Source organism: Grammomys surdaster, unplaced genomic scaffold (assembly GCF_004785775.1).
Source record: "Grammomys surdaster isolate TR1022 unplaced genomic scaffold, NIH_TR_1.0 125979, whole genome shotgun sequence".
Lineage (NCBI taxonomy): Eukaryota > Metazoa > Chordata > Mammalia > Rodentia > Muridae > Grammomys > Grammomys surdaster.
In genome coordinates, this window is record NW_021620795.1 from 1,866,958 (window position 1) to 1,879,673 (window position 12,716).

Consider the following 12,716-nt stretch of genomic DNA (forward strand, 5'->3'; position numbering starts at 1 on the left):
CACACACACATATTTATTATATATATATTGTATCTGTTAATATTTAGAAAAGCTGCATTGCAGGCCGTTTATCTAATCGGCTGGGTGGCTTTGCTTAGCTCCGGCTGCCATGTTCCGCACTAGAACTGGCCAAAAGCCATGCATGCCACAGCTAGAAGCAGCCAGAGGCCAAGCGTGGCACAACTAGACCCACTAGACGCCAGCATAGTGGCTGGCTCTGCCAATCTAACATGCTGTCCCCACAAAGCTCAGCTGAGCCCCTGATAATATCTTCCATTCTTGCGGTACCCAGTAGAATGAAGACTCTTAATGCTTAAAGATTATCCAATGGATTTATATATTTGGAAATGCTCAATTAACAAGATGCCCACATAATTAGAATAGTTACCCAATATCTAACCTTGGATATAAGATGCTACCCAGGACTGCTCTCGACCCATCCATCTTTCTCCAATGGTCACTACTCCTCTCTTCCTCTCTCCTCCTCCTCTTCCTTCTCCTTCCCACTCTCCGCTCCTCCCACATTAGCTCCTCCCCAATTACTGAGCTTTATTGCAAATATAATGTAGCAGTAGCAGGAAATTATCCTGCTACAATATATGTTTTATTAGAGTTATATATTATTTATTAGAGTGCCTTACAGGCTGTGGGCTGACTTTTCCAACGATGGCTGTCTCCCAACAACCAAATAGTTGTTCATTCCTCGAGGTTGAATATCTCAGCTAGTTTTCACTATACAATGGAATCCCAAAGAAGTAGGCTCTAATACCAGTGAAGGAATGAACTTGCCAGCAAAGGTGAGGGCAAGCAGGCAAAGAACAAATATATCCTTCTTCCATGTCCTTTATAAAGGCTACCACCAGAGGGTATGGCACAGATTTAAGGTGGAACTTCCCACTTCAAAAGATCCAGATTTAAGATGTATCTTCCCACTTCAAATGATTTATTGAAGAAAAATCCCTCACAGGTGTGCTCAGATGTTTGGGTTTTGATTAATTCTAGACTTCATTTTTTTCTCTCCTCCAAAAAACAAACAAACAAAACAAAACAAAAAAACCCTAAGACCCTTTCCCAAGTTAATCTTCCTGTACTAGTTTTCTCCTTATCTCTTTGTAACAGTGTACTCTATTTCCCCTTTCTTGGAAGACCCCCTCTTCCTCTCTGGTCCCTTACTAGGTACTGAACCTAGTTGGTTATTTGGACTGAATCACACGTGTCAAAATCTTAAAAGCTAGCATCCACTTATAAGAGAAAGCATTCAATATTTGTCTTTTGGAGTCTGGATTACCTCACTCAGGATAATGGTTTCTAGTTCCACCTATATAGGCAAATACCTTCAATTTTTATAATTTCATATTTACTAACAGCTGAATAATATTCACTGTGTAAATGTAGCATGCTTTTGCTGTACATTCATCAGTTAACAGACATCTAGGCTGTTTCTAATTTCTGGCTATTATGAATAAAGCAGAAATGAACAAGTATCTTTGTCGTAAAATGTGAAGTGCTTTGGGTATATGCCCAAGAGTTGTATACCTGGATTTTTTTTTAAAGATTTATTTATTTATTTTTTATGAATGTGAGTACACTGCCACTCTCTTCAGACACATCAGAAGAGGGCATTAGATTCCATTGCAGATGGTTGTGAACCACTATGTAGTTGCTGGGAATTGAACTCAGGTCCTCTGGAAGAGCAGTCAGTGCTCTTAACTGCTGAGCCACCTCACTAGCCCATATACCTGGATTTTGGGATAGATTGACTTTCAGCTTTTTATGGAATCTGGACACTGATTTGTACTGGTAGTACCAGTTTCCTTCCTACCAGAAGTGTACAGGAGTTTTCATTTTCAACATCCTCATCAGCATGGGATGTGGTCTGCTTTATTATTTTAGCCATTCTGACTAGGGTAAGATGAAATCTCAGAGTAGTTTTAATTTGCATTTCCCTGATGGCTAAGGATGCTGAACATTTTAAAGTGTTTCTCAGCCATTTATGTTCATCCTTTAAGAACTCTCTATTTAGTCATGTGCCCCATTTTAAAATTGGGTTATTTTCTTAATGATTATTTTTTAGTCATATATATATATATATATATATATATATATATATATATATATATATAATCTGTTTTTCTTTTTCTTTTTAATTCTTCTCTTATATATTATATCTTGACTGCAGTTTTTCTTCCCTATTCTCCTCCCAGCCCCTCCCACCACCTCTCTTCTCTTCCAGATCCACTCCCCTGTTTCCCTTCAGAAAGAGCAGGCCTCTTAGGGATGCCAATCAAACATGGCATAATTAGGCACATACCTTTCTATTAAGGCTGGACAGGGCAACACAGTAGGAGGAAAAGGGTCCCAAAAGCAGGCAAAAGAGTCAGAGACAGCTCCTGTGCTCTCTGTTAGGAATCTCATAAGAACACCAAGGCACACAACCATAACATACATGCAGAGAACCCAGGTCAGACCTATGCAGGCTCTCCAATTCTCGGTTCAGTCTCTGTGAACCCCTATGAGCCCTGGTTGAATCTGTGGGCCATTTTCTTGTGGTATCCTTGACTTGTTTGGCTCCTACAATCCTTCCTAGTCCTCTTCTGCAGGATTCCCTGAATTCCAACTAATGTTTAGCTGTGGGTCTTTGAATCTGCTTCTTAGATACTATCTCTTTATCAGATATATAATTGGTAAAGATTGTTTTCTTCCTCTGTAGGATGCCATTTTGTTCAAATCATGGTGTCTATGCTGTACAGAAGTCTTTTAGCTTCATGAAGTCTCATTTATTAATTGATGGTCTTAGTGCCTGTGTTAGCAGTGTCCTGTTCAGAAAGTTGTTTTTGGTGTCAATGAGTTCAAACCTATTCCCTACTTTCTCTTATGTAAGATTCAAAGTATCTAATCTTATGTTGAGGTCCTAGATCTGTTTGGAATTGAGTTTTGTGTAAGTTTATAGATATGGATCTATTTTCATTCTTTCTATATTTCTATATTTCTATATTCTATCCAGTTTAAACAGCACCGTTTGTTAAGGATGCTGTCTTTCCTGCAATATGTATTCTTGGCTTCTTTGTAAAAGAATCATAGATGTGTGGACTTATGTCTGGGCATTCAGCTTGATTCCACTGATCAATGTGTAGGCTTTTATGTTAATACCATGCTGTTCTACTATGGCTTTGTAATATAACTTGAAATCTGGGGTGATGAAACCTCTAGCAGTTCTTTTATTATTCAGGATTGCTTTTTTTCTTTTTTCTTTTTTCTTTCTTTCTTTCTTTCTTTTTTTTTTTTTTTTTTTTTTTTTTTTTTTTTTTTTTTTTTTTTTTAGCAATTCTGGGTTTCTTGTGTGTCCATATGAAGTTGAAGATGGTTTTTTAAAATTTCTTTTCAATTTCTGTAGAGATTTTGTAGATTGCTTTGGGTAAGATGCCGTTTTCACAATACTAACCAACTGATCCACAGCACGGCAGATCATTCTATCTTCTGGTCTCTTCTCTTCTTCAGTTTCCTTCTTCAATGTCCTAAACATTTTTGTTTTTTGTTTTATTTAATTTGGTTCATTTTTTTTAAAAGACATGGTTTCTCTATTAAGTCATGGCTGTCCTGAAACCCACTCTGTGGACCAGGCTGGCCTCTCTCTGCTTCTCTGACTTTCTGCTTCTCTGCCTGCCTCTCTCTGCCTCTCCTGCCTCTCCTGCCTCTCCTGCCTCTCCTGCCTGCCTCTCCTGCCTCTCCTGCCTCTCCTGCCTCTCTGCCTTTCTTTCTGCCTCTCTCTCTGCCTCTCTTTCTGCCTCTCTGCCTCTCTCTCTGCCTTTCTTTCTGCCTCTCTCTCTGCCTCTCTTTCTGCCTCTCTGCCTGCCTCTCTGCCTGCCTCTCTGTCTGCCTCTCTGCCCGCCTCTCTGCCCCTCTCTCTACCCCTCTCTGCCCCTCTCTCTACCCCTCTCTCTGCTCCTCTCCGTGCCCCTCTCTCTCCCTCTCTCTGCCTCTCTGCCTCTCCTCTCCTCTCTGCCTCTCCTCTCTGTCTCTTTGTCTCTGCCAGAGTGCTGGGATAAAAATGTATACCACCACTGCTTGGCTCCTAAAGTTTTGATTATACAAGTCTTTCACTTGCTTGATTGGAGTTTGGACGTTTGTTTGTTTGTTTGTAATATTTATTTATTTATTTTATTGATGAGTACACTGTAGCTGTCTTCAGACACACCAGAAGAGGGCATCCAATCTCATTATGGAGGTTGTGAGCCACCATGTGGTTGCTGGGATTTGAACCCAGTACCTCTGGAAGAGCAGTCAGTACTCTTAACTGCTGAGCCATCTCTCCTTGTTTGTTTGTTTAAGGCTATTGTGAAAAGTATTGCTTCCCTGATTTCTTTCTTAGTATGTTTATCATTTATATATAGGAAGGCTACTGATTTTTGTGTGTTAATTTGGTATCCTGCTTCATTGCTGAAAGTGTTTATTAGCTATAGAAGTTTCCTGGTATAGTCTTTATGGTCTTTTATATATAAAATCATATCACCTGCAAATGAAAATACTTTGACTTCTTTCTTTCCTGTTTGTATCCCCTTGACCTTCCTCTGTTGTCTTCTTTTTCTAAGATTTCAAGTGGCATATTGCATAGGAGTGGAAAGAATGGTCATTCTTGTCTTGTTTTTAATTTTAATAGAATTGCTTTGCGTTTCTCTTCATTTAGGAAGATGTTGACGATGGTTTGCTTTAAATTACCTTTATATGTTGAGGTACATTCCTTGTATTTCCAATGTGTCCATCATGAAGAGATGTTGGATTTTGTCAAAGGCCTTTTCTGCACCTAATGAGATGATCATGTGGTTTTTGTCTTTCAGTTTGTTTATGTGGTGGGTTGTGTTTATTGATTTATGTATGTTGAACCATATCTGCATTTCTAGGACGAAGTCAACTTGACCACGGTATATAATCTTTTTGATGTTATGGTGGTTTGAATGAGACTGGTTCCTATAGGCTAATAGATTTGAATACTTGGTCACCAGAGAGTGACACTATTTGAAGGGATTAGGATACATGGCCTAGTTGGAAGTCACTGGTGGTAGGCTTTGAGGTTTCAAAAAGTACATTCCAAACCCAGAGTCTCTTTCTTCCTGCTGCCTATAGATCTGGATGTAGATGTCTCAGCTACTGCCTGCATGTTGCCATGCCCGCTACCCTAATGACAATGAGCTAAACCTGTGAAACTGGTAAATGCTTTCCTTGATAAGAGTTGCTGAGGTCATGGTCCTATCTCTTCATAGCATTAGAACATTAAGACAGACATGTTCCTGAATTTGGTTGACAAATATTTTATTGAAAAAATTTACATCTATGTTCGTAAGGAATATTGGTCTGTAATTTTCTTTTTGGGGGGCGTTTTTGTGTGGTTTTGGATCAGGACAATAGTGGCATTGTCCCCATCACACACATCATATAATTTTTTTCAGTTAAATAATCCAATTTTTTAACTGACAAAGGGTTTGAATAGGTATTTAATTTAAAATTTTTTTTTTTCGAGACAGGGTTTCTCTGTGTAGCCCGGGCTGTCCTGGAACTCACTCTGTAGACCAGGCTGGCCTCGAACTCAGAAATCTACCTGCCTCTGCCTCCCAAGTGCTAGGATTAAAGGCGTGCACCACAACCGCCCGGCTAGAAAAACTTTTAAAAAGAGTCTACTGATGGAAACAGGTTGGCTAAGGGTGATCTTCATAGATTAATGTCAATTTACTGGTGATTTAATTTGTGTTTGTCTTCTCTTTTGTCCTTATGTTTTAGATTAATGAAAATAGCATTAAAAATCTCTATCATATAAACATACAATTATTTTTGTTTTATATACATAGATACTCGATTTAACAGGCTACAGAGTTCTATAGTTCATTCTCTTGCTGAAGTTACACATGTGGAACACTTACTGTGTGCAAGACACAGTAGTATATGATGCTTCATCATTAAAAAAAATTTGAGGTCGTGACTAGCACACAGATGATACTCAACTGTTACTAAAAATCAATAAATTTACCATCTGGAAACTGAAAAAAATCAACTTTAGAGATATCTGCCTTGGGCTTGAGAAACACACTCCAAACTAAACTGTGGTCTGCTACGCCTCCTTTCCTCCAAGCCTCCAAGCCTAGAGTGAGAAGGGTGTTTTAGGGAACAAACCCTGTTGCTTTACTGTTCTGCCAGGGAAAGAAGAAAATTCAGCACTATAATCTCCAAAACCTTCAGTACCAAACAGTTCCTCAGAGTAGACAAGAGAGGACCCTGCCAACCATACAAATAGGAGAAATAAGCTAACCCTGACAGAATCATTGGAGCAAATATACTCAGGCAAAAACTGTAGGCCCTTGGGGAAAAATAAGGCCCCAGAAGAAGGAAAGTGTTTAAACACTAGTCCCCACTCCTGGCCTGGCCTTTGAAAACTATCAATATAAAATTGATAGTTCTAGCTATCCCTGGAATGCCAGAGGAACGGCTGTAGCTTATGGGAGGACAAGGTGTTAAATGTGGCAAGTCATGTCTGCTGAAACAAGCCAGACATAGATCTCATGCATTCTCGTGGCAGAGTGTTTATTTGAATACAAACACAGTGAAAAAGGCAAGACAATTTCCATAGTTACTATGTTGTTTCTACTAGATTGCCTTAGTGCTTCAGAGGAGAAACTCGTCTGTCTCTGAGTAGCAAAAGAGAAGAATCAGATAGGTACCAGTTCTCTGCATTTCTCTTCCTTTCCCTCTAAGATCTATGATTTGAGTGCCTGCAGAAACTCTCCAAAAGAAAAAAAAAAGTAGAAGAGACTACAAACTGAGTGGAGGAAAGGAGCCTGTGTGTGGAGAGCACAGGAGAGTACAGGATTGATGGAGAAATTCGTATAGAGTCTCAGAGTGAAACCCATTATCTGGTATGCTAACAAAATATTCCACGACAATTTTTTATTCATCCCTAATAATCTTCGTGGGATATACATTGGAGTTTCAAGTTACAACGCTCATTCCTTAATCATAGCTGCAAAGTATACACACCTTAACCTGTTTGATTTTTGGCTAGGATTTCTTGGAAGTGTTGTATAAACAAATAGCAAATATAAGAACAAGATAAGTTGTATTGAGGCTTGGTTACAATAGTTACAGAAAGTCACTATGGGGACACTTGAATATGCCATTGTTCATAGACAATGAATATTTATATAAATCTATACACTCTCCAATGGATCCAATTTTCTATTCATGCCTTTTCCTGCAATTTGAAAATCTTGATTTACTGGACTCTTTCCAATGTAAGACTGTTAGTTAAACAGCAACAACTGCATTAAAACCAACTTGCCTTTGATTAGCTTGAGTGAAAAACACTGTAACTGTTTAAGTCTTCATTCAGCAACTGCCTCTTCTAGCAACCTATGTCCAACCCTTCTGGTAGGCAAGGCTGTTTCCATGGTTACTATGTTGTTCCTACCAGATTGCCTTAGTGCTTCAGAGGAGAAACTTGTCTGTCTCTGAGTGGCAAAAGAGAAGAATAAGATAGGTACCAGTTCTCTGCATTTCTCTTCCTTTCCCTCTAAGGTCTATGATTTGGGTGCCTGCAGAAAATCTCCAAACCCTGGGGCATTTGGGACAAGTGTAGTTGATACCATAGTTACATTGTTGAGTGTTTATGCCTTACATTTGCTTTGCATTAACTATGGCTATTTTTTTTGCCAGTCATCACTTTCTAAGATGTTAGACAGACTGATTCAATAATGTTTTGAAAAAAATATTAATGATATTAAATACCAGTTTGTGGGAGGGGCAATTTTGTTGTCTTTTGTTGTGGTTTGCATCTAGGGGAAAACAACAAACCTAGGATTTTAGAGTTGGAAGCCTGTTTCGAGCCTGTCTAATTCAGTTCCTTAATTTCGGATTGTAACGGGGAAATATCTGGCTTCATTTCTTCATAGCAAGTGACTGGCAGAGCTGTGTTTAGAACTCCTGCCCACTCATCTCAACTGCCATTCTTTAACCACTACATACTCGGTAAGTGAATCTGAACAGCTATGGATTTTGTTGGCAGTACTGCTGTGTAAGATACACTGGATATATTCAGACTTGATTTCATACAATAATGACTGTATGAACTTTTCTTTTTCAGGGTATAAGGTATTTCAATCCTTAGGAGGCCAAGATGTCAGATCCTAACAAAACTGCCATTACAGCAGAAAAGGAAGCTTTGAACTTGAAGTTGCCCCCCATTGTTCATCCTCCAAAAAACATAGGTGTCGACACGCCAAAACAAAGTGAGCTGCTAAATTACAGAAGGTCTAAGGAGCAGCAGAAGAAGATCAATCAGTTAGTGTAAGTAGCATATTAGTAAATAATTATTGCTTGGACTTCATGATCAGTGTTCTAAATTTCTCAAAAAATTTAGAAAACTATAAAGGTGGTCCATGGGTAAAATAAGGATTAAAATTTAAATTAATTAGAAAAGCAATTGAGAATTAATCATAATGATAGCCAATTTTGTAGAGTACCTGCTTTTTCAGATAATGTCCCTATTACTTTACCAATACTTCTCACAGCACCTTGATGAAATAAATTTTTATTTTAAAAATATTATATATGTGTTTGTGTGTATGTATGTGTCTAAGTTTATGTGTGTATAGCATGTATATGCAAGAGTCCAGAGAAGTCAGAAAAAAGAACTAGAGTTTGTGAGCTGCCATGTGGGTGTTGGAAGTCAAACTTGGGTCCTGAGCCATTTATCCAGCCTCAAGCTATATTTTTTTTAATGAGTGAATTAAGGGGCAGAGAAGTAATTTGCTCATATACCTGAAGTTTGGGCCCAAGTGGTCTGTTTCTGCAATTCAAGTATCTTGTTATTGTGTCTGCTATTATGCTATTAACTGTACTAATTTTTGAAAATGAATCAGGAATTTCCCTTTTTGTTCAAACTCTTTTATAAGAGGTTTTACAACTGACTTAAGTTTTATTGCCACATTGTCAATGATCATATTGTCAAAAATAATTAAGTTTTGAAAGTTATACTTTATAGTTAACAGGTTTGGAATTATATAACTTATCTCATCATTCACTTACTCATATTTAAAGCTAAATTTATGAGGAATTTTAACTTATATATGTTTTAATTATATACATATACATATACATATATATATATTTAGAGGTCTTTTGACCTCTTCATTCTCTTAAAAACTTTTTAATTTGTGAATGTGTGTGTATGCAAACGTACATGTAAATGCCATACAAATGTACATGTACAGAGGCCATAAGAGAACATCATATCTACCCTAGCAGTTGTAAGCTGCCCAACATGGGTGCTGGGAACCAAACCCAGCAGCAAGAGCTCTGAACTTCTGAGCCATCTCTTCTAGCCTCTTCCTGTTTTATTCTGAAGACTGCTTGTTCTTTTAGAAGATTTAGACAAGAGTTCTCAGGATGTTATTCACCAGTTTACCATTTTCCCTGTCAGGAGCTACTCGTGGCTCCACTAATACACTCTGTTTATCAGGTATGCTTTGCAATTAAGATTTAATTTATGGATTACCATGTCTAGAAAGTGTTTGAATCCCTTCCACATTGCTTTAATCCTTTCTACAAATTTATATCATTTTATGTGGAAATATTAATTCCCTGATATACATTGTGCCTGTTACTAGGAAGATCATAGAAAACAATAGTAAAAGACTGTGACTTTAACAAGTTTGCTTGCCAGCAGGATAAGACAGTAATCATATAAAAACAACAACAACACGAAGTTATAGGAATTCTTTCAATCAGTGGTTGTTAACCTGTGGGCCATGATCCCTTTGAGGATTGACAGACCCTTTCTCAGGGGAGAAAACACAGATATTTACATTACAATTCATAACAACACCAGTTATGAAGTAGCAACAAAATTTTTGTGGTTACATATAGGATCCCACTATAGGATTCCTCTATCTTGTTTCTTCAAAGTACCCATCATTATTTGTAGCAATAATTTTGTGGTTAGGGGTCACCACTACATGAAAAGCTGTGTTGAATGGTTGCAGCATTAGAAAGGCTGAGGAAAGCTTTAGATGAAGAGTGCCTTTTTATTTTTTTATGTTTTTGAAGCAAGGTTTTTTTGTGTGTAGCCCTACATGTTCTGGAACTCATTGTGTAGACCAGGCTGGCCTTGAAATCAGAGATTTGTCTGCCTCTGTCTCCCTAGTGCTGGTGATGGGTATTTTGAAGAAACAAGATAGAGAAAGCATGGTGTAGGGTACATGCCTATAATCTCAGTACTGAGAAAGCTAGGGCAGGAGGATTGTGAGGTCAAGGCTAGCCTGGGTTGACATAGTGGGATCCTGTATGAACAATAAATAAATAATAAGATAATATAATAGAACATTATCCCAGGAGCATGACAGGAACAGCTTGTGGAGACAATATTTAAATGGATAACAAAAAAAAAAATGGGAAGAAATCTTCCAGTCAAACAGGAGAAAGTCAATTTAGGGACACAGATAGCAACCACCAAAGTCAGGAAACAGGAACTGACATCTGCCAGGATCATGAAGGTACTGTAACCTGGGGGAGACTGTAGAAGGTGAAGAGGATTCGGTTTGCGAGAATTTTGTTGAGTATTTTTGCATCGATATTCATAAGGGAGATTGCTCTGAAGTTCTCATTCTGTGATGAGTCTTTGTGTGGTTTAGGTATGAGCATAATTGCAGCTTCATAGAACGTATTGGGTAGTGTTCCTTCTGTTTCTATTTTGTGGAATAGTTTGAAGTGAATTGGTATTAGGTCTTCCTTGAAGGTCTGATAGAATTCTGCACTAAAATCATCTGGTCCTGGGCTTTTTTTTTTTCTTGTGGGGAGACTTTTAATGACTGCTGCTATTTCTTTAGGGATTATGGGACTGTTTAGATGGTTTATCTGCTCCTGATTTAACTTCGTAACCTGGTATTGTAGCCTGTCCATTTCGTCCAGATTTTCCAGTTTTGTTGAGTATAGGCTTTTGTAGTAGGATCTGATAATTTTTAAAATTTCCTCAGTTTCTGTTGTTATGTCTCCCTTTTCAGTTCTGATTTTATTAATTTGGATACTGTCTCTGTGCCCTCTGGTTAGTCTGGCTAAGGGTTTGTCTATCTTGTTGATTTTCTCAAAGAACCAGCTCCTGGTTTTGTTCATACTTTGTATAGTTCTTTTTGTTTCTACTTGGTTGATTTCAGCTCTGAGTTTTAGTGATAAAAACTGCATGTTATTGTCACAGAGACAGGCAGGAAGATCAATGGACTATAATTGAAGACCCAGAAATGAACTCACACATGGTCGCTTGATCTTTGACAAAGGAGCTAAAACCATCCAGTGGAAAAAGAACAGCATTTTCAACAAATGGTGTTGGTTCAACTGGAGGTCAGCATGTAGAAGAATTCAAATCGATCCATTCTTATCTCCTTGTACAAAGCTCAAGTCCAAGTGGATAAAGGACCTTCACATAAAACCAGATACACTGAAACTAATAGAAGAGAAGGTGAGGAAGACCCTCGAATACCTAGGCACAGGGAGAAAGTTCCTGAACAGAACACCAATGGCTTATTCTCAAAGAGCAAGAATTGACAAATGGGACCTCATAAAATTGCAAAGCTTCTGTAAGGCAAAGGACACTGTCAATAGGACAAAACAGCAAAAACAGATTGCGAAAAGATCTTTACCAATCCTACATCCGTTAGAGGGCTAATATCCAATATATACAAAGAACTCAAGAAATTAGACTGCAGACAACCAAATAACCCTACTAAAAATGGGGTAAAGAGCTAAACAAAGAATTCTCAACTGAGGAAACTTGAATGGCCGAGAAGCACCTAAAGAAATGTTCAACATTCTTAATCATCAGGGAAATGCAAATCAAAACAACCCTGAGATTCCACCTCACACCAGTCAGAATGGCCAAGATCAAAAACTCAGGTGATAGTAGATGCTGGCAAGGGTGTGGAGAAAGAGGAACACTCCTCCATTGTTGGTGGGATTGCAAGCTGATACAACCACTCTGGAAATCAGTCTGGCAGTTCCTCAGAAAATTGGACATAGCATTACTTGAGGACCCAGCTATACCACTCCGGGGCATATACCCAGAAGATGCTCCAACATATAACAAGGACATATGCTCCACTATGTTCATAGCAGCCTTATTTATAATAGCCAGAAGCTGGAAAGAACCCAGATGTCCTTCAACAGAGGAATGGATATAGAAAATGTGGTACATTTACACAATGGGGCTCAGCTATTAAAAACAATGAATTCATGAAATTCTTAGGTAAATGGATAGAACTAGAAAATATCCTGAGTGAGGTAACCCAATCACAAAAGAACACACATGGTATGCACTCACTGATAAGTGGATATTAGCCCAAAAGCTCAAAATACCCAAGATACAACTCACAGACCACATGAAGCTCGTGGAGAAGAAAGACCAAAGTGTGGGTGCTTTGGCCCTTCGTAGAAGGAGTAACAAAATACTCATGGGAGCAAATATGGAGACAAAGTGTGGGACAGAAACTAAAGGAGGGGCTGTCTGCTGCACCTGGGTATTCATCCCTTGTGCAGTCACCAAAGACAGATGCTGATGTGGATGTCAGGAAGTGCATGTTGACAGGAGCCTGATATAGCTGTCTCTTTAGAGGTCTGCCAGAGCCTGACATATACAGAGGCGGATGCTCACAACTAACCATTGAGCTGATCATGGGGTCCCCAAT

At 38.5% G+C, this 12,716-nt stretch overlaps 1 protein-coding gene across 1 annotated transcript in view; it reads left to right on the forward strand.

Annotated features, from left to right (window-relative positions):
• The first annotated feature begins 8,158 nt into the window (after positions 1 to 8,158).
• The window catches only part of Dnah12 (dynein axonemal heavy chain 12), a 157,228-nt gene continuing 152,670 nt past the window's right edge, over positions 8,159 to 12,716 (forward strand). Inside the window, exon 1 of the mRNA XM_028754113.1 lies at positions 8,159 to 8,328. Within this exon, the coding sequence (XP_028609946.1) occupies positions 8,159 to 8,328 (170 nt within the window). The remainder of the gene's footprint in view (positions 8,329 to 12,716) is intronic.